We start from the raw sequence: 20,004 nt of genomic DNA, 5'->3' as shown, positions 1-20,004 counted from the left end.
ATTGTGTATAATGCAGTCTTCCATTATGTGTTGTATGGTATGGGGTGAAGTGTTACATCCTGGGCAGCTGTTCACAACGCAGTCATCCAGCCTCTTCTGGTAGCTTAGAAGTGCTGGGTGGTGACCGCACCGCAGTCTGGCCAAGTGGACTCTGTCCTTTCGTGGGAGAGAGGATTCAGAAGGGTGGATATCAGGGGGTCTGGCATGCAGCAGTGTGTTGTCTTTCAGTGTGTTAATGGAGCGGTGAGTGATATGATTATGAATATGTTTCCGGAGGCTGGTATTTGGTGGTTGTGGAGGAAGAGAAGAGAGTATCTGTGCGTGATAAAGGTCTTCGGGTGTTGTTTTAATGTTTCTTGGTGTGTGTGGGTGTTCTGCTATGTAGTGTAGTGGGTGTAATGTGTTTGTGGTGGCTGCGGCAAGTGTTTGTGTGCCTCTCATGTCGAGGTGGTCCTTGACTTTGAGGACTTTTGTTTCATGGTGTAAATGGTCTGTAGGTGTTGTATTTGTGCAGCCTGTAATTGTTTTTAGGGCTTTGTTTTGTATGATTTGAAGGGTGTTGTGGTGTGTCTCACTGAGATTAGGAGCCCATGCAGGACTCGCATAATTCAACACTGAGGGTATGCATTGTTTGTATATTGTTATATTAGTTTCTTTGTTTTGTCCAAATGTTGTTCCAGTGATTGACTTAAGTGCGTTAAGTCTGGGTGTGCATTTGTTTTATATGTTTGTGATGTGTTGTTTGAAAGACATGGATGTATCGTATGTTACACCAAGAATTTTCGGTGTGTTTGTGTGTGGTATTAGGGTGTTGTAGATGTAGAGATGAGGTATGTATTTGTGTTCTTTTGTCCAGTTGGTGAGAAGTGTTGCTGTAGATTTGGTTGGAGCTATTTTGAGTCTGTTTGTGATGAACCATGTGTTGAGTGTGTCAAGGTATGGCTGGATTATTTCTGCAGCTTTGTCTGTGTTACGATGTGTGCATGTGATTGTTATGTCGTCTGCGTAGGAAGAGATTTGTATTTCTGAGGTGTCTGGCGTGGGTAAGTCATGCATGTATAGATTAAATAGTGTGGGGGATAGAACCGAGCCCTGTGGTACTCCGTTCTTAATGTTTCTGATGTGCGATGATTGGCCATTATATGACACGTAAGCATTCCTACCTGCCAGATAATTGGCCAGCCATCTTTTGGTGTTATTGTGCATGTCTGTGTTATATATTATATTTGTTAGGTTGTGGCGGGGGATAGCATCAAAAGCTTTACTAATGTCTAATGTTATAAGAAGTGTTCTTTGGTGGGGCCTATCTGAATTGATGCCATCTAAAATTATTTGTGTGAGGTTTGTCAGAAGAGTGTTTGTGGAGTGTAGTGGCCTAAAACCGTGTTGTGAGTCAGCAAGGGGAATATGTGGTGTTCAATGACTTTAGAGGGGGTGCAGAGAAGTGTGATTGGATGGTGTGATGTTGGGATTGTTGGGTCTTTGTTCGGTTTTGGAATGGTGATTATTTTACCATGCTTCCAGATGTCGGGTATAGTGTTGTGTGAATAGCTGTAGTTTCCAATGTTTGTGAGTGCGTGTATACCTTGTGGTCCAATGTGTTTTAGGTGGATGTTGCTTATGTTATCAGGGCCACAGGCAGATGAGTGCTTGAGACTATGTATTATGAGTTTTGTCTGACTGTCTATGAAGGGTATATAGTCTGAGTCTGTGGGAAAGTCTTTCTTACGTCGAATGGTGCGTCGGTCGTCAGGGTGAGAAGTGAGATGGCTTGTCTGTGCAAAATGACGTATGAGTGCGTTTGCTTGTTGTCTGTTTGAGGGTAGATTATCTGTTGTTGTGATTATTGCTGCGTGAGAGCGTGTAGTGTTACTGTTGGATAGTGTAATGCTGTTGAGTGTTTTGTACAATTTGCTGGTGTTTGTTTTGTGATCAAGTGTATTGATAAAGTTTTGCCAATTTTGTGTTTTTTTGTTCATGTATTTTATTGGCAATCACAGTGTTTAGTGTTTGTATTTGGTCTGCTATGTTTTGAGGGATAGGTGTGGGGGTACCGTGTTTAAGTGTGTCCCGTTTGTCTGATGAGGCTTTGGAGAGGGAGTTGGGAGATAGGGTTGATGAAAGTATTGGGATGGTTTGGACACATGGAAAGAATCAGTGAAGAAAGATTAGTAAAAGAGGTGTGGAAGGCAGAGGTGGAGGAAGTGAACACGAGGGGGCGACCAAGGATGAGATGGGTGGATGGGGTAATAGGGGCATTGGGAAAGAGGAATATCTGTTGAGGAAGGGAGAAGACAGAAGATAGGGGTGAACGGAGACTGGTTGTGTATGGATGATGCTGTGATGCATGGAAGGAATGGGGGGGGGGGTGAATAATATTTTGACACAGCCCAAAAGGATTTCTCCCTGTCTTCTCTTTTTCTGCATGAGGGGATGGAGAGGGGGAGTCACTGATTAAATGAAGCAGCCTTGCTGTGGATGCGCTGTGTCTTGCTATATTGCTTCAGACTCAAGGCAGTGGGCAAGATGCAGGGACAACCTGTCATCCATGAGGAGCATAAAAATAAGAGAGAGAGAGAGAGAGAGAGGGAGGGAGGGAGGGGTGATGAATGGAAGTGGAGTATGCAAGGATGAAATGGGTGGGAGTGGATTTATGCCTTTGACTTTGGCCACCTTCTTTGTAAGGGGAAAAAAGCCATTGTAGAATATCAAAAGAAGAGATTTCATACACAGAGTATCATTACATATATTCCTTTTAAACACTATCACTGTTCAAAGTTTCAATATTAGTTTAAGCTACAAACACTGCACCTTTATAACTTTTTACTTGACACTCAATATCTTATCACATGCATCAGAAATTATTTCACATGACTAGTGTTCTCTAAACATTTTAAGAAGAAACAGCAGACCTAATTTCTGGTACTGGCCTCCTGATTACACCAAGCTTTGGAAATATATCATTAACATTTATCCTGTATCAAAGTTTAGACCTTTCTGGAGATGATGCCAAAACTACTTGGCATTTGCAGTATATATAATTCAGGCAGGGTAGTCTGGGCCATGTGTGCTGAAACAAAGAATAAGAAGTATGAAATAAAAGGTAATTAGTAGCACGCTTCTTTACCCCCCTTCAACACACTGGAGAAATCTATATACCTCACCTCTATGAGGCTCTTAGAAGAGAGGGAAACAATGGGTGGTGGATGATGAATGGCAGTAATGTACACAGACATTGCAAGGGGCAGGTGCTTTGGGCTGGAAATTGAGCACTTCACTCTTTTGAATTATTCGTATTTGACAACTATCAGGTAGGGTGCAACACCATTTTCCACATTATAATTTCTGAATGGTAAGAAAATGAAAAAAAAAAGCCTGTGAGAAATAATTTTTCATTCATCTTTGTGAAGGGCACTTTTGGGGCACAGGGCAAAGGGGCAGGTGCTCAGGCACCCCCCCCCCCCCTCTGCATGGCCCTGATGACTGGGATGGGTGGGAGTGGGTAGTGCATTGACTGGCTACCTCATTTACAAGGGGGAAAAGGCCTTTGTTATATATATGCATACATATACTAAGGGATTTTTCTCCCCTACAAGGAAGGTAGCCAAAATCAAAGGCATAAATCCACCCCCACACAGATTATACTTAAATTTCTATATACCTGTAATTCTATTTTGGTTTGAGGCAGCCTCTAGACTGAAGAGACTAGCTTAATTCTCAATCTAGTGATACTCTTAACAATCTTTTCATTTTGGCAAACATATTATTTATTCAGCTGACAAATGCATCTGTGTCTGAATGAATGTAATAACAAATGTCTTGAATTTCACCGACAAGAAACATGCAGCCCTACAGATCTGGCAAAGGTCCTTGTGTCCTTCCACAGATCTCTCTAGGAATCAATCAATCCATTGGCCCTGGTCTCTCTTCGGTATGTAGCTGTGTATGCAGCTGTGTACTAGTGTTACGAGTCCACCATTGTGCTTTGTGTTGTCTTCTCTTATTGTTGTGTAATCAGTGAATGAGACTATTGTTATTAGAGGTGTCAATTTTGTTTCTTGTTTAAGTGCTATAAGTATATTGTGTTCATGGAGGGAAGTGAAGCAGTTCTGAGTGTTTGTTAGTAAGTCTATATCTATAAGTAGTATGTTTGGGTTGTGTTTAGGTAACGGTGTGTAGTGGGTGTTGTCACGTATTGGTTACAGCTCCAGTTCTTTTGTATTCGTTTTTGTTTTTAAGTTTTGTACATGTTAAGTGGAACCAACAGTGGCATGTGATATGCATAGTTTATGGGTTTAGTGAATGTGAGGCAAGTGTAAGGACCTGGATTAATTTCTATGCTGCCGGCTAATAGAAGTGGGGTGCATCTTCCTCTCCTTGCCATCTCAATGCTTGAAGCAACCTTTTGAAAGTTAGATACTGTGTGAATTCCTTGACACTTTCAAACATTATGATATACAAGTTTTCAATTCTATTTCATATTTTAACACCTATTATTCAAATGAGGGATGCCCCTCTCATTGAAAAAGTAAAGATGACCTTAGTGCAAACTTCATTATGATGGCACATTTAGCATACTTTGCTTTGGCCAATGACCAACATATAGATTTTGCCGTAAAACAGCCACAGGAATGAAAAATTCAGTGGTGATTTCTTGATCATCAGTCAGAATGTACAAATTATCTATACAAAATCTTAGTTAAGACTGAAACATGAAGTTTGAACTTTTTTTTTTAAACAAGAGATCAATGCCAAGAATGATAGAAACTTCTGCCTTAATTTTCAATGACAAGAAACCCATTGCACCATAGTCATCATAAAAGTACTTGGACTTCCCATAGATCTCTTAAAGAAGATACTCTAAGTGTTTTTTATACAGTATTAGCATGGGTCTGTTCCTATGTCACCAGCTAGCAGGAGGAGAGGAATAATTCATGATTGTCAGATCTCGCTATGTGAAAAAAGTGGGAGAAATAATCAAAGTCAATAAAGAGAGATGGTGAACCTGGTTAAGAAACCAAATGCCATCTTCAATGGGCTATACCTCCAGAAGGAAGCGAGTGTTATTAAGTTTTGAAGATAGGCAGAGGGACATCTACCACTATTGGCCTCTATGTCAAGATTCTACTAATACATGTACAATGCAAAATCAATGGGATTTTCTTACCATAAACAGGGGTTTCAGCTCTGGACCTTCTGAACTATCTGATCTAACCAGCAAACACATGTAAAACAAAACTTGTTGCTGAAAAAACATATGAAAACAAAATTAATACATTTCTATAATATATATACATATATATGATGATAATGATGATGATGATGATGATATGGTTTAACGTCACAGCCTCCCCCTATCAGGTGGCTAAGATGGTACTCCTCACAGAGGGCTTTGTAGCATGGAATTTAATGAACCATGCCCTTGGTTCAACTTTGCTGGTGGCAGGATTCGAACTGCCCTCACCTCGACCTTCGTCACAAGTAACAACGCCCTAACCCGCTCAGCCAGCGAGCTTCCTTTATGTGTATATATATATATATATATATATATATATATATATATATATAATATATATATGTATAAATATATATATATATATATACACACACACACACACACACAATTACAAGTACAATAGCCAAAATTTGTGAGAAAGTTATCAAAAATAGAGGGACAAAACACCTGGAAAACAATATACTAAATCTGAGACAATTCAGATCTAGACAGGGAAGGTCATGTGCCACAAATTTGAGCTGTTTCTCTTCAAGGTTAATACACATAATACAAGAAAGGGACGGATGAGCAGACTGCTTTCCTGGATTTACAAAAGGGGTTTAATAAAGTACCACACAAAAAATTATTAAGAAAACTCGAAACAACAGGAGGTATACAAGGAAAACTATTGAAATGGATGGAGGATTTCTTGCATGAAAGAAAAATGAGTGGTGCTTAGAGATAAAAATTCTACTTGGGAAGAAATGATAAGTGGAGTCCCACAGGGTTCAGTATTGGCTCCGATAATGTTTGCTATATATGTAAATTACATGGATGAAGGTGTAGAATGTTATATGAACCCTGCAGATGATGCAAAACTATTAAATAAAGTACATATATATATATACCAAAGTTTTTTCCCCCTTATAGAGGAGGTAGCCAAAAAACAAAGGCATAACACCACTCCCACCCATTCCATCCCTATCATACTCCACTCCCCTCCACCCTCTTCCCTCCCTCTCATCTTGTCACTTCCTGGATGGGTCATCCCTGCATCTCGCCCACTGCCCTGGGTCAGAAGCAAAGTCACAAGACACAGCACATCACAGCAAGGCCACTTCATTAGATCGGCAAATCCCCCTTCTCCATCCCCTCATGCAGAGAAGGAGAAGACAGGGAGAAATCCCTTCAGGCTGCATCAAATTTTTTCTCACACTCCCTCACCCCCATCCCCCACCCATTCCACATCATGCATCACAGCACCATCCATATACAACCATTCTCCATTCACCTCTATCTTCTGTCTTCTCTTGTCCTTCCTCAATAGACATTCCCCTCTTTCCCAAAGCCCCTTTTACCCCATCCATCCATCTCATCCAAGGTTGACCCCTCATGTTCACTCCTTCCACCTCTGCCGTCCACACTTCTTTTACTAGTCTTTCTTCACTCATTCTTTCCATGTGTCCAAAACCATCCCAATACTCTTTCATCAACCATATCTCCCAACTCCCTTTCAACCCCTGTTCACCTCCTCATTTCTCACTATCCAGCCCAGTAACCCCTATCATACTTCTCAGGCACCTCATCTCAAACACATTCAAACTCCTCTCTTATGTTTCATGTTTATGCTCCATACAGTGCTATCAGCACAATCACTCCTTCATAAATCTCTTAGCATCCACTCTCAAATGTCAATTTCTCATACTAAAGAAAGTAAATACGAAAAAAGATTGTGAATCGCTACAGAGATCTGAACAAGGTCTGGGAATGGAGTCAGAAGTGGGAAGTGAACTTCAACATTAAGAAATTTAGTATAATGGAATTTGGAAAAAGTAAAAAAAAGAATATTAGGACAATTTAAAATCGGTGCAAAGGAAGTAAATTAAGTTGGTTCCGAAAAGGACCTAGGAGTAATCATCACCAAAGACACCCCAGACAAGCAAATAAACAAAATAGTCGGAGAAACCTATAATTTGTTAAGATCAATGAAGGTGGCTTTTACTTAATTGGATGAGGAAATGGTAAAGAAAATACAAGTCATACTGATAAGACCAAGACTGGTGTATGCAGCGACACTGTGGACACGCAGTACAAAAAAGAATACTGTATAAGGAAATTAGAAAAAATCCAAAGAGCAACAACAAAGATGGCCCCAACACTTTCAAAACTGACATATGAGCAAAGATTGTCTAAACTGGAACTACCAATACTGGAACAAAGAAAAGAAAGAGGTGATCTGTTGGCCATTTACAGAATTATGAAAGGCATGAAAGTCCTTGATAGAGAAGACTTATCATGGGTCAGTGTTCTCAATTGCTATACTTGACAGGGTATTTGACTGGTTTTGAAAATGGGCAGCTTTGCTGTCCATCTTACAGGACGGCTACATGCAGGTACCTGTTATTGGTCCCAGCAAGTATTAACAAGTATGTGATCATTGTCCTTTGTCGCTCCTCTGGTACTGCTCTACCATGTTTGTCAGTATGGCTCTCATTTCTGGAATCAGGAGCCAGCCTCACACTAATACAATACAGACAACAGTCCAAATTTTCTTCCCGGAGGGATGTGTGGGCGGGTTCAAGGCCACTGCCAGCTAATGTGGGACTGCAGGTTTTCTACTTAGTGAAACTCAAGGCAACAATTAATTAATCAGGATTAGCTGGAGGATCATATAGAACTGCAGGGTCTACCAGAGTACTGAAATATTTGGGACTGATCACAGACTTGTGGTTGCAACACTCAAGCTGCATAATGAGTCTAGGAGAATCCCAAGATGTTATCCCCCTGGATTTGATCTAGAGAAATTCAGAGATGATGTATGTGCCCAGAAATATGTTGTAGCACTTTCTAATCAGTTCAAAGTGCCCAACACCTTTGAGGACTCTGAAGAACAGTGGGATACTTTCATAAGTGAAACTCTAAAATCTGCCAAAGAGTGCAGGCAGTGTTCTGCTACCAAGTAGTCCAGTACCATTCCCTCAGACTGGAAAAAGGGTCTGGTCATCCCTATCTGAAAGGGATTGGCAGGATTATAGCAACTACTACAGTATTATATTGCTCAGTGTACCAGGCAATGAGCTTGCCCATGTATTGTAGCCATGGTGTTTGTTCACACCTGCTAAAGTTTCAGAGGCCTATGCAGTCTGGATTGATGCAAGATAAGTCAACAGTTGATTGGATTCTCACACTTAATGTCCTCGTGAAGCATCAATGTGAGTTTCAACATGAGTTTTTTTTGCAGATTACGATGATTTAAAGAAATTGTTTGACTCCGTGAACTGAGGGATTCTCTGGGATCTTCTGCAGATCCATGAAATTCATGCAAGGGTTACTGATTTGACATCTGAGTCTGGCTTATACTCTGGGACAGAAATCTTTGAAAGTATGGAGGCATGTCCAGCTTTTCTTATGGATTCAGTTGTGAGAGAAGGATGCATCCTTGCCTCAACACTTTCAACACCTGCATGGACTGGGCATTAGCCAGAGCAGTATTGTCATTGTGCAGCACTCATAGACAACACTAAGGTCACTGACCTTGTCTTTGCTAATGATGCTGTACTTCTTGCAGAGTCCTTGGAGGTCCTTGTTGCAGCCCTTAAGTCACTGCATAGGGAGGCAAGACCACTTGGTCTTCAGTCTCCTGGACCAAAACCAAGATCTCTTTCTATCATCTTCATCTGTATTCAATTACACCTTTTCATGTATAGAAAGATGACAACCATAAACTACTCCCCTCCTACCACTTACAACTGGTGATATATAAACAGTCCTACATCAATACAACAAAGATACTGGTCCAAACTTTTTTCTTTGAGAGAGATGTGTGAAAGCCTGAGGACTGCTGCCAGCTGCTGTGGTTTTCAATTTAGTGGAACTCAGAGCAACAGTTATAAATTGTTACATTTTGTACTGTTGAATGGTCACAATCATCCACTTCTTAGGGTGTGATAAAGTTACTTTGAAAGAAAGATTGTTACAAAAAAAAAAAATCTGTAATTTTGTAGCTTAATCACACTTCAGCATAAAGCTGCCTACAGCTTCAAATAGGTAGCCATTTATCAACTTAACAAAACTGTTATTGACTAACTATTTCCTGAATCAAGCAGTTTCAAGATTTATACATATATACATAAACACGTACACAAGTATATATATACCTTATATATATAAATATATTCATATTTACACCTGCTATCACAAATTCTCTACTACATATATTACAACATATATCTTTTTACAGCAAAAGAACAAGAAAATAATCAACCATTGTTATGGCTTCAGCGATGATGATATCGATGAGGTCACTCCATGGAATAAAGTGTGTATATTGTTTTCCTGAGAGGAATGTGGTTGTTGTTTGAACACCAAAACCTGCCACCACCAGCAGAGTCTCTGAAAGAATATAAATACTTATTAAAACATAAAATAAATTCAGAAAGACATATAAAGTGAAATGAAACACAGAATAGCAAAGGCATATTCCATCACAATGCAAACCATCATCCTTCTCAAATCCATGACAATGGCAAGCTCAGCTCTTATGGGTATGGGGGACTGGAACCAATCTCCTCACTACATCAATAACACTTTGTTAGGCAGGCCCTATCAGCACTGCTAACAAACCTCACACAAGTGCTAGGATTCAGTAAGAAAGCCCCACAAGAGAGAAAAGTTATGGTTGCATTTCACAAAGTCCCCAGACACATACTATCCAAAAATATCATTAAGACGTATCCATAACAATGACAAGAGATGGTTAACCAACTTTATAGTAGGAAGACAATGCAAAGTAACAAAAATAAGATATACAATGGAGTCCTTCAAAGTCCAATACTTTCACCTTTACTGTTAAACTTCTTCATGAGTGATCTACCAACTCCAGAACCAGAGCTAAACATCAATATTCTCTCATATGCAGATGAAACAACAATAATAACCCAGCATAGTAAATTCTAGAAACACATCAAATACAGAACCCTCACGACCCTTGACAATTCGTGTGACTGTTAATGTTCCGAGCATACTTCAAATGCTCTCCAGTTTTTTGGTCCAACAAAGAAAAGTAGGACACCAAATTTTAACTTGCATGGTATTTATCCAAATGTAGTTTGTTGGGTCTTGTCTCCTATTCTCTATTTCTCTAACATACTAGACTGAAATTCATGTACACTTCCAATTTAATCTAAATCTTTGATTTCCAATTATATTTAGATTTGAACTCACATATTGTGTGAGCTTGGGCTATATCACCTTCTAACCTATTCCACATATTTATACATCTATATCAGCGTTTCTTAACCTGTGGTGCTGAAATCAATTTCAGGGGGTGCTGGGGAAGGTCACATATGTCTTTACCTTATCTTTATAGTAACCAGGTGTTAGCCAATGGTAGGGGGTGCTGGACTGTTTAGGCCTGACCAAAAGGGGTGCTGAGGTCGAAAAAGGTTAAGCAACACTGATCTATATGGAGAACTGTATTTCTTCACATCCTTTCAACATGTGGTCTTTCTTAATTTACCTCCATGACCTCTTAACCACTTCGGTACAATGATGCCTACATAGGCGTCCTGCAGCGTGGGTACACTAGGATCCTGGCATCGGCATCTTGATTACATATTTTTTTTGTAGTTGTACACGAGTTACCCCCAGATTCTGTGAACTGACTTGATCACATTTTCCGTGTTCATTATTATTCAGAGTAAAAGAGAATGAGTAATACAGCAATGCCTTCATATTTTCTAATGTAAGTAGTGTGATGAATTGTACATATGGCAGCCAATGCTGCGCATGAGAATTTGACTCATACTGAAGTGGTTAAAGACCTCCCATCTATAATCAGGAGATCACTTCTATCACTGCAATCCATCCCCTTTAGTGACCTGAAAACTGTAATTATGTCACCTCTTACTCTTCGATCTTTCAAAGTTGGTAGACCCAGTACTTTTAGTCTTTCCTCATATGGTTTATCTACCAGGCTAGAGACCAGTTTGGTTGCTGCCCTTTGTATTCTCTCAATCTTACTTATATCCTCCACTCCATGTGGGAACCATACTGCCGACACATATTCCAGTCTTGGACATATTAAGGTTTTGATGAATTTTTTCATCATCTCTTCATTCATATAATGGAATGACACTTTAATCTTCTGCAGTAGTCCATATGTCTCTACCACACCCTGCTGATATGTCTGTTATGTGACAGGTTGTCTTTTATCAACAGCTGCTTTTGTAATGGGTTTGCTTCACAAGGAATACTTTAAGGATGGCTCATTTTATCTTTAAGGTAACGTCGCCAGTGATTATTAAAAAAATTCTAGTACATGAGCAAACTTTAGGTAAACATTTCAAAAGAATCTCTATGATGGTGGCAACACTCATACAAAGTTATACAACTGTATTTCATTTCTATTTTTTATACAGCATAAAATAGATAAAATATTGGCAACCCCATTGCATAAAAAACATTCTGTATATTGAAATAGCATCAACATTTCTATAGCTATTTTGTTTTTTGCTACAGAATTGTGTTTATGGAGATATTTGGCAACTCCTCCCACCAGCATACCCCACAAAGACAGTGGACAGGGCACCAGTACTCTTGAAAAGGTCAAAGTAAGTTAATGTCACTCCTGGCGTTCTTATCGTATGCAACAATATGGTTCCTCACCCTGTATTGTTGCTGTGATCATGGAAAAATTAACAAGAAACAAGAGATTGAAGTGGCAGAATATAGAGAGGGCCTGAAATAGAAACAAGAAGGAAAAAGGAGGAAAAAAGCAGCACAGCTACACCCAGCACTCCACAAGCACCTACTAGCCATGCCCATCTTACACCTCCACCCATGCCACACCACTCACCCTTACCTCATACCTCAACAGCAAAGAAGAGGAAACTGGAGATTTGCTATACATATCAACCATCAAACAAATGGTCGTGAAAATTGGTCGCAAAAATTAATATTCCCCGTCCTGTAAAGTTTATGTTTTTGTTCTTTCTGTTGCAATATCTTTGGTTGTTCTTTATGGATTTTTGTAATTTTTGTTCGATTTGGAAAAAAAAAATCATGCTCTTTATTTTCTACAATGAAAAATGAAAGAAATTGAAATTTGATTTTTTTTTATGAAACCTGAATTTTGCAGCATTTTTTAATTATTCAGAGAAACAAATTAATAAAAAATCAGAAGTATTATTTTCATAAAATATATTCAATAGTTTTTGTTTCCCAGACTCTAAGTTTTCATTTCATACCAAGGTGAGTGATGTGGAAGGATTTTCCATTAAGTAATTAGAGCTTCACTAGAGCTCAACATATCTTCATTAAATATTCACTATGCCTTATATATACATGGGAGGAACACAATACCTTGAGGAATTACACACTAATGTAAGGGGTAATTATACCCAAGTTCACTAAATACACATCTGAAAATTTAATTTCACCTACTCCCTTAAGTAGTCATTTATCTCTAACCTAGACAAAAGTAAACCATCAACATTAGCATATGTTACTCTATGTTTCCTTGCACTGCTTACTTTGCAATGTTGCCTTCTTGTTTTCTTAGAAACCATTTCCTCGCCTTCTGATTGACAACTCCCCAAAAGATTCTCTTTTTCTTCTTTGGTCCTATCATTTTTGGCTTTGGCTTCATCTAAAAACTTTCGTGTCTTTGCTCATTCCTCTTCATTAGCATCTTTCCTAATCCAAATATTAATACTATATCATGTATGTGTACATGTCTAAATATTTACCTTTACCTCTTTTTTTTTATAGAATGGTTAGGTTATATTTGGTTAGGAGCTATTGGATAACAAAAGTTTCAAGTTAAATATCCAAGCTTATGTGATTCTGGAATTTGACCATAATTGCAGGGAATTATGGTACAATAGTAAATAATTACAGTATTTTTTTCAGAAGTATATAGCATTAGAAAATTGAATACTGTAATTTTGTAAATTATAATAAATCAACATAATGTATGTTTTTCTTGGTAGCAAAAAAGTTGCTAAAAGCAGATACACTACTGAATGAAGCTGCAGTCATAGGAACGAGATGCCATGTTGTCTGTCCAGTCCCACTAAAAGCAAATACATACCAAAGCTGTAACCACAGGATCTGGAATATGCCCTCAGTACTTCTGTCAGTACCTCACAGTGCTTAGGAGCTTAGATTCATGTATTTCTTAAAGCTATGCAACTCCTGTACACCCCGCAGTCTGATCAGATACCAAAACCTTCAACTTTCATGACAACAATGACAACCCTGATGACCTATAGAATTACAGATATCGCATTACTAAATGCAGGTTAGGTTTGGTCGGTTAGGTTAGAATACACAAATTTATCATACTCTAATTTCTTCAACCACCACATCTATCTAAACAAAGACCTTGATACACTCTAAACATGGTTCATTACAGACTCAAAATAGCCCCAACCAAATCTACAGCAACACTTCTCACCAACTGGACATAAGAACACAAATACATTCCTCAATTCTATATCAACAACACTCTAATACCACACACACACACACCGAAAATTCTTGGTGTAACATACGATACATCTCATTTAAACAACACATCACAAACATAAAAAATAAATGCACAACTAGACTCAATGCACTTAAATCAATCACTGGAACAACATTTGGACAAAAAGAAACTAATACTACAATATACAAACAATGCATACACTCAGTGATGAATTATGCAAATCCAGCATGGGCACCTAATCTTAACGAGACACACCTCAACACCCTTCAAACCATACAAAACAAAGCCTTAAAAACAATTACAGTCTGGACATATACAACACCTACAGACTATCTACACTATGAAACAAAAGTCCTCAAAGTCAAAGATCATCTTGACATGAGAGGCACACAAACACTTGCTGCAGCCTCCACAAACATAGCACACCCGCTACACTACATAGCAGAATACCTACACACACCAAGAAATATTAAAAAAAAAAAACACCCAAATACCTATATCACACACAAATACTCTCTTCTCTTCCTCCAGGACCACCAAATACCAGCCTCCGGAAACATATTCATAATCACATCACTCACTACTCCATTAACACACTAAAAGACAACACATTGCTGCATGCCAGACCCCGATATCCATCCCTCTGAATCCTCTCTCCCACGAAAGGACAGAGTCCACCTGGCCAGACTGCAATGCAGCCACCACCCAGCCCTTCTAAGCTACCAGAAGAGACTGGATGACCGCATTGTGGACAAATGCCCAGGATGTAACATTTCACCCCATACTATTCAACAAGTCATGGAATGCATTACACACAATCATACACACAAACAACACAACATACACTCCATAAAGGATTTGTGGGAAAACCCCATTTCGGCTGTAGCATTCCTTGGGGATACGGGACTGCTCGGACAGACAGTCAAGGGAACAACAACAACAACAAATCTAAACAAAGATGGTGTCTCAAGCAGCCCCACTGGATCTGTTTATAAATATATCACTTTTAGCAACCTTTTCTGTTATTGACTTCCACCAAGGGTGATGCAAACAAGGTCATCATAATAAAACAACAGGGCAGGACTCGCAGTAATGGGTATAAACTGGACAAATTTAGATTTAAGAAGGAAATAGGCAAGAATTGGTTTACTAATAGGGTGGTCGATGAATGGAATAAACTTAGTAACCATGTAGTAAGCACTGAAACTATCAGTTGTTTTAAAAAACGATTAGACAACTTTATGGATGGGGATGACAGGTGGTGATGGATACAGAGCTGCCTAGTGTAGGCCTTATGGTCTTTTGCAGTCTCCTTTATTTCTTATGTTCTTATGTAGATGTATTATAATTTACAAAATTAATATTTAATTTTCTAATGCTATATCGTATAGGTGTCCACTTCTGAAAATTTACCATAATTACCAAAAATAACTTAATTGGAAAATTAATCTCTTTAAAACATAAAATACAAAAGTAAAATTCATTGCAATCCAAATCTCTGGGTCACCCTAATTTGCGTCCAATTGTGACTAATTGCATCCAACAGCAAAAATATACTTTTTATACAAATTAAATGCTAAATTACAAACAATACTGTATCTGTGAAATGGAATGGGTGGGAGTGGTTTCTATGCCTTTTTCTTTTTGGCTACCCCCATGTAGGGGGAAAAAGCCTTTGGTATATGTATGTATGTATGTATCTGTCACATAGATTCAAATAAATTGTTCTGTCTGGCCATGTTTGCTTGATGTTATCAGTTTCCATCTTTCCCACTGTGTCCACAGCATTGTGGTTGTCGTGGTGGGCACCCCACCAAGCATGTTGAAATAAAAAAAGACAAATATTATTTCAATTACCCGATCTTATGTATATTTTACGTCAGTACTGATTTTGTACATTTACAGGAAAACGATTAAGAACACCATAGCACAATGCATAGGAAATATTAATTTCACACAATCATATTATAATAAATCTGTCAGTTACAAAATTACATTACAAACTCACAGATATGCATAAGAAATATTTTCACATGAACATATTTTATTCATGTCAACAGTTTATTGTTTGTAATTTAGCATTTAATATGTATAAATAGCATATTTTTGTCATTGGACACAGTTGAATGCAACTGGTCGCAACTGGACACAATTTAAAATTTGGGTGACTGCAAATTTCTTAAGTGCCTGAATTTGATGGGCCTTGTAATAATTCATATATAATTAATGTCAACACAAATTTAACGCTAAAACTTTTTGTGGAATAAACAGGCTTAAGGGGAATCTGACGCTCTGGAAAGCCAATTTAAAAAAAAAAAAAATGAAAATTTCATTTTGCATGGATTCATATTCCAACACTATTCAAAAATACGTAGGAAAGTTAATTTTAGTCATTGGCACTTGCTAACATGTGCTAAGTAGGTTTAAAAGGACAATAGGCATATTAGCCACATGCAAGAATGAACCCTACACGTGGCGAAATACAGCTTTTTTCTGCATGTCTTTTTCTCTATATTTCCCTTTGTTTTGTGTGTGAAAATCTAGTGGCATTTGGCATCTTCTCTTAGTTGTCATACAGACTCGGGCAAAAATTTGTGCTTTTTGATTAAATGAACCTTTTGCAATGGGTGGCACTCACTTGTTTGGTGATAAGGGAAGGCGCCCAATGCTAATTAAAAAATAACCCTTATCAATGATAGAGCAAGATCCAGAGTCGCCAGAACTGGTGACAATCTGGTTAAATGGGGCCTCAAAACCGACCCATCTTGCGAGTGCGGAGAAACTGAACAGAACATTGACCATGTCCTAAGCTCGTGCCCGCTTTCAACCAATTTAGACAACACTGACCTGGTCAAAATTAACCAAAGAACACTTGAATGGCTGTCTGTCTGGCGTGATAAGCGATGATGAATGATTTGACACTGTGACGGCACCCAGTGAGGCTTTAACCCATAAAAGCTGATAAAGGCACAGAAAAGAGAGTTTTTTCAAAAAGGCTCACCATTACAACATTCAACAGATAGTAAAGTAAATGAAAAAGGATTATTTCTATTTTAAATATCATTAAAAACAAAGACTTTGAGTATAATATATAGAAATTTTTAGAATGTTATATTAGAAAATAATTCCAGTCATAACATACGAAACCAAAGTATGTTGTGCGAGAAAGTTCAGACATCTTATGAAAACTTTTAAGCGCGATTACTCAAAACAAAGATTTTTCGGTTTCAAATATTTGGCAAATTTAAAAAAATAATCAAATTTTCTTCAAATTTACCATGCTAACACATGAATGTTGTACCTTTCTTGTGTAAGTTTTGATAAATGATTAAAATGATAAATAATGTCACAAGAGGGAATTTTATCGGAAAAATATGCTATCAATGTGTCGCGCCCCAAAGTCATGCATTTTATGACCTATGTATATCTTCATCTATTAAGATTTTAGGAAAAAATTAAATCACACGCTGTTCATATGGTATTTGAGATTTGACATGCAAAAGCAGGTTAGTCTAGGTAAAGTATTACAATCAGAAAACATTTGTGATGTCATCAATGACATCATACAGACTGACAGATGAAGAAGCGGACATACATCATTCAAATGCTCGTGGAATATGGAAAATAATTTGATACTGTAAAAATATAAGTCGATATATAAAAAAAAACTTTTTTACTAATATTTTTCTATCAGACCATCTGATCCCCCTTAATCTAATTAAAGCATGTTAACACTTAGTACTTACCACTAACAACTTTACGATGAGTTCTAAATATGAAAGATATCAACTGAATCATAATTAGAGATAATATCCACGGCAATCTCCACGTGTGCAATCGTATATAAAAATAGAATACACTAAGTATACTTGTAATAATAAAAAATTTGAGCAATTGGTGTCTTAATACTTGATGGAAAGAGGTAAATAACCCCCCAGAATTGAAATGGATTGAAGACTTAGTTCGAACTGTAAACTCTGAATATCTTTTGGAAGAACAATTTTGGCTGCGCTCAACAAGGTATATAGTTCCAGAAACACTTTCGTATGCCACATCCGTCATCTTAACTCCACCTCAAAATACTACTAATCTTCCACTTCTAAATTCACTGAATAGACTACTCGCTATGTAACTTGTTTACATCTCCAACTGTCCGTCTAAACTCCGTCGTTCTTATAGTCGATTGTGTATTACACAATGCATCACCGTTTCTTGTACGTGGTAGCAACCAATAAGTAAGTCATTCCGTTATTTTACCTGGTTACGATATATTTATAACATAACTTTGATAACTGGAGATATACAAAAAGATATTACAAAATCTACAAATCAAAGAATAATATAGGCTGAAATACATTAGAGCGATAGTATATAAATTGCCTTCGAAGTAGATGCAAGCGTGTTATGAACGCTCTACATGTTATGGTGCTTAGTGCCTTTAAATCTTTATATTGAATGTCCAAGATTGTCAAACAATAGTAAATAACAATTATTAAGAAAAATAAGAATATTCAATCATTATGATATAGCGGTCACAAGAAAACAAGTAAATTAAACTGAAAATACCACCAAGAAATAAAAATTCAAGCTTACATTCGGAGAAACCTGACATGATGCAATAAGAATGAGTCAGTATCTGAGTATGGTGAGACAGACCAAACAACTAAGGAACAAACAAAATGTTTGGAGTAGAGACGAATATAAATTTAATGGTGAAGAATGTGGATTATATTCGTATGTGAGTTGTGCGAGGAGTCGTCTCAGCAAGATCTAATGTTTTACTTATGACCTAGAAAAGACACCCGCTCGCGCGGGATCGGCGGTTGTAGGAGGGAAAGAGATGGCTGTATCATGTATGAAAATGAAAAGTTAGTTATGCATGAAAGAGGGCTATTACCACCGGGCGGTTTTTAGGGATATATATTGCGTGATGTCGTGGCTCAGATGGGATGAGAAGGAGCCTTAGAGTTGGAGGCTGATATCAATATTTGTAAATGCGAGGGGGCTTTTGGGATATTTATTCAACAATAACATCAACCAACAAAGTTAGAAAATAAGTAGGAGTCGTAGAGACAGACAGAAAAAATTGAAAGACTTTTAGTGGTAGGTAAACTGAAATGAGATGACGCAAAAGGATAGAATTTTAGAAATTAAATTAATTTCAGTAGGAGAAAAGACTTATGTAAATGTTTGTACGTGGAGTCGTATTTTTGTTTACGATATGCTCATGTGGAGCCATCTTGCCGGCGAGAGGAGAACAGTTGAGGTGTGAATATATATTTTACCTTATGTTACTTTATAGAGATCTCGGCGAACATGCCTCAGCTACAGGAACTGCTGCTGCTTCCTCTCCGTTCGTATTGTCTCCAATGAATTGGTATACGATGTACCAGCTTGTTGTCGTGGGGTCACGTGTTACTAAAAGATGGTGTGGGAGAGGTCTTCAATTTCTTGTTGGATGGCATCGAGCTGTCTTTTGAATACTTCCACTGTGCAGGATGTTGTGTGTTTCAGGTAGTTGGAGAGACTATTGAGGAGCTTGGGGACCCTTCTGGTGAAGGAGTTTGCTAGGAGAAATGGCGTTCCTGTTGTTGCTGACGATTCCTTCAACATAAGCTCTCCCTTTCGTCCTGTCTTGGGTGAGTGTCACTCCAATGTTGGGGGTGTGACCCTCCAGCAGTTGTTTCCACGTGTAAGTGATCTGTTACCGTTCTCTGCGCCTTTGGAGTGAATAGAGTTTGAGGTGCTTTAGTCTGTGCCAATAGTTCATACCTTTTACGCACACAGTCTTGCTGATGAATGTTCTAAGGAAATTAAGTTTCTCTGTATATCCTATACTGTTTTTTTTTATATTGATGGTAACGTTGTTAGAAAGAACGTTCAGGAATATCAGATAAACAAAACCAGGTAATAGATCAGCGATAACATTGTAGTGATTGTATTATAATTTCACTGCGTAGTCGGTATCTGCGCATTGCTGTGCGTCACAACCAAGTCCGCATTTGGACAAATGCATTAGTGCCATATTTTAAAATGTATTTCATATATGGTTGTATATATTCCATTTGTATTCAGTTCTTATGTTTTCCTGTACACATGCATGCAGGTGTTCTATGTATATGTATGCATGTCTATGATATAGTTTTATGTATATATTGTATAACGGTTGGTTAGATTTGCCAATCATGTACGCCCGAAAGATACCCAGGCCTATGCCTGAGACTAGTTGACTAGAGGTGCTTGTTACAGTTGGTAATGGTTCGTATGTAGTCCGTGAGTACATAAATACACAGCATAA

The 20,004-nt window shown here is 38.0% G+C and overlaps 1 protein-coding gene across 1 annotated transcript; it reads right to left on the bottom strand.

Annotated features, from left to right (window-relative positions):
- Positions 1-2,027: 2,027 nt before the first annotated feature.
- LOC143038630 (uncharacterized) lies at positions 2,028-17,892 on the bottom strand. The gene is made up of 4 exons (XM_076208097.1): positions 17,453-17,892; positions 9,480-9,607; positions 5,168-5,245; positions 2,028-3,070 (listed from the first exon to the last, which is right to left on the bottom strand). Exons 1-4 carry the CDS (start codon positions 17,766-17,768, stop codon positions 2,981-2,983), a joined length of 612 nt encoding a protein of 203 aa, XP_076064212.1. The 5' UTR covers positions 17,769-17,892; the 3' UTR covers positions 2,028-2,980.
- Between the last annotated feature and the right edge of the window lie 2,112 nt (positions 17,893-20,004).

This window comes from Oratosquilla oratoria, chromosome 24, assembly GCF_046742065.1.
Source record: "Oratosquilla oratoria isolate Oo_2021 chromosome 24, ASM4674206v1, whole genome shotgun sequence".
In the NCBI taxonomy this organism is placed as follows: domain Eukaryota; kingdom Metazoa; phylum Arthropoda; class Malacostraca; order Stomatopoda; family Squillidae; genus Oratosquilla; species Oratosquilla oratoria.
Note: the sequence above shows the minus strand (reverse complement) of the source record. Positions and strands in the feature narration are given on the sequence as shown.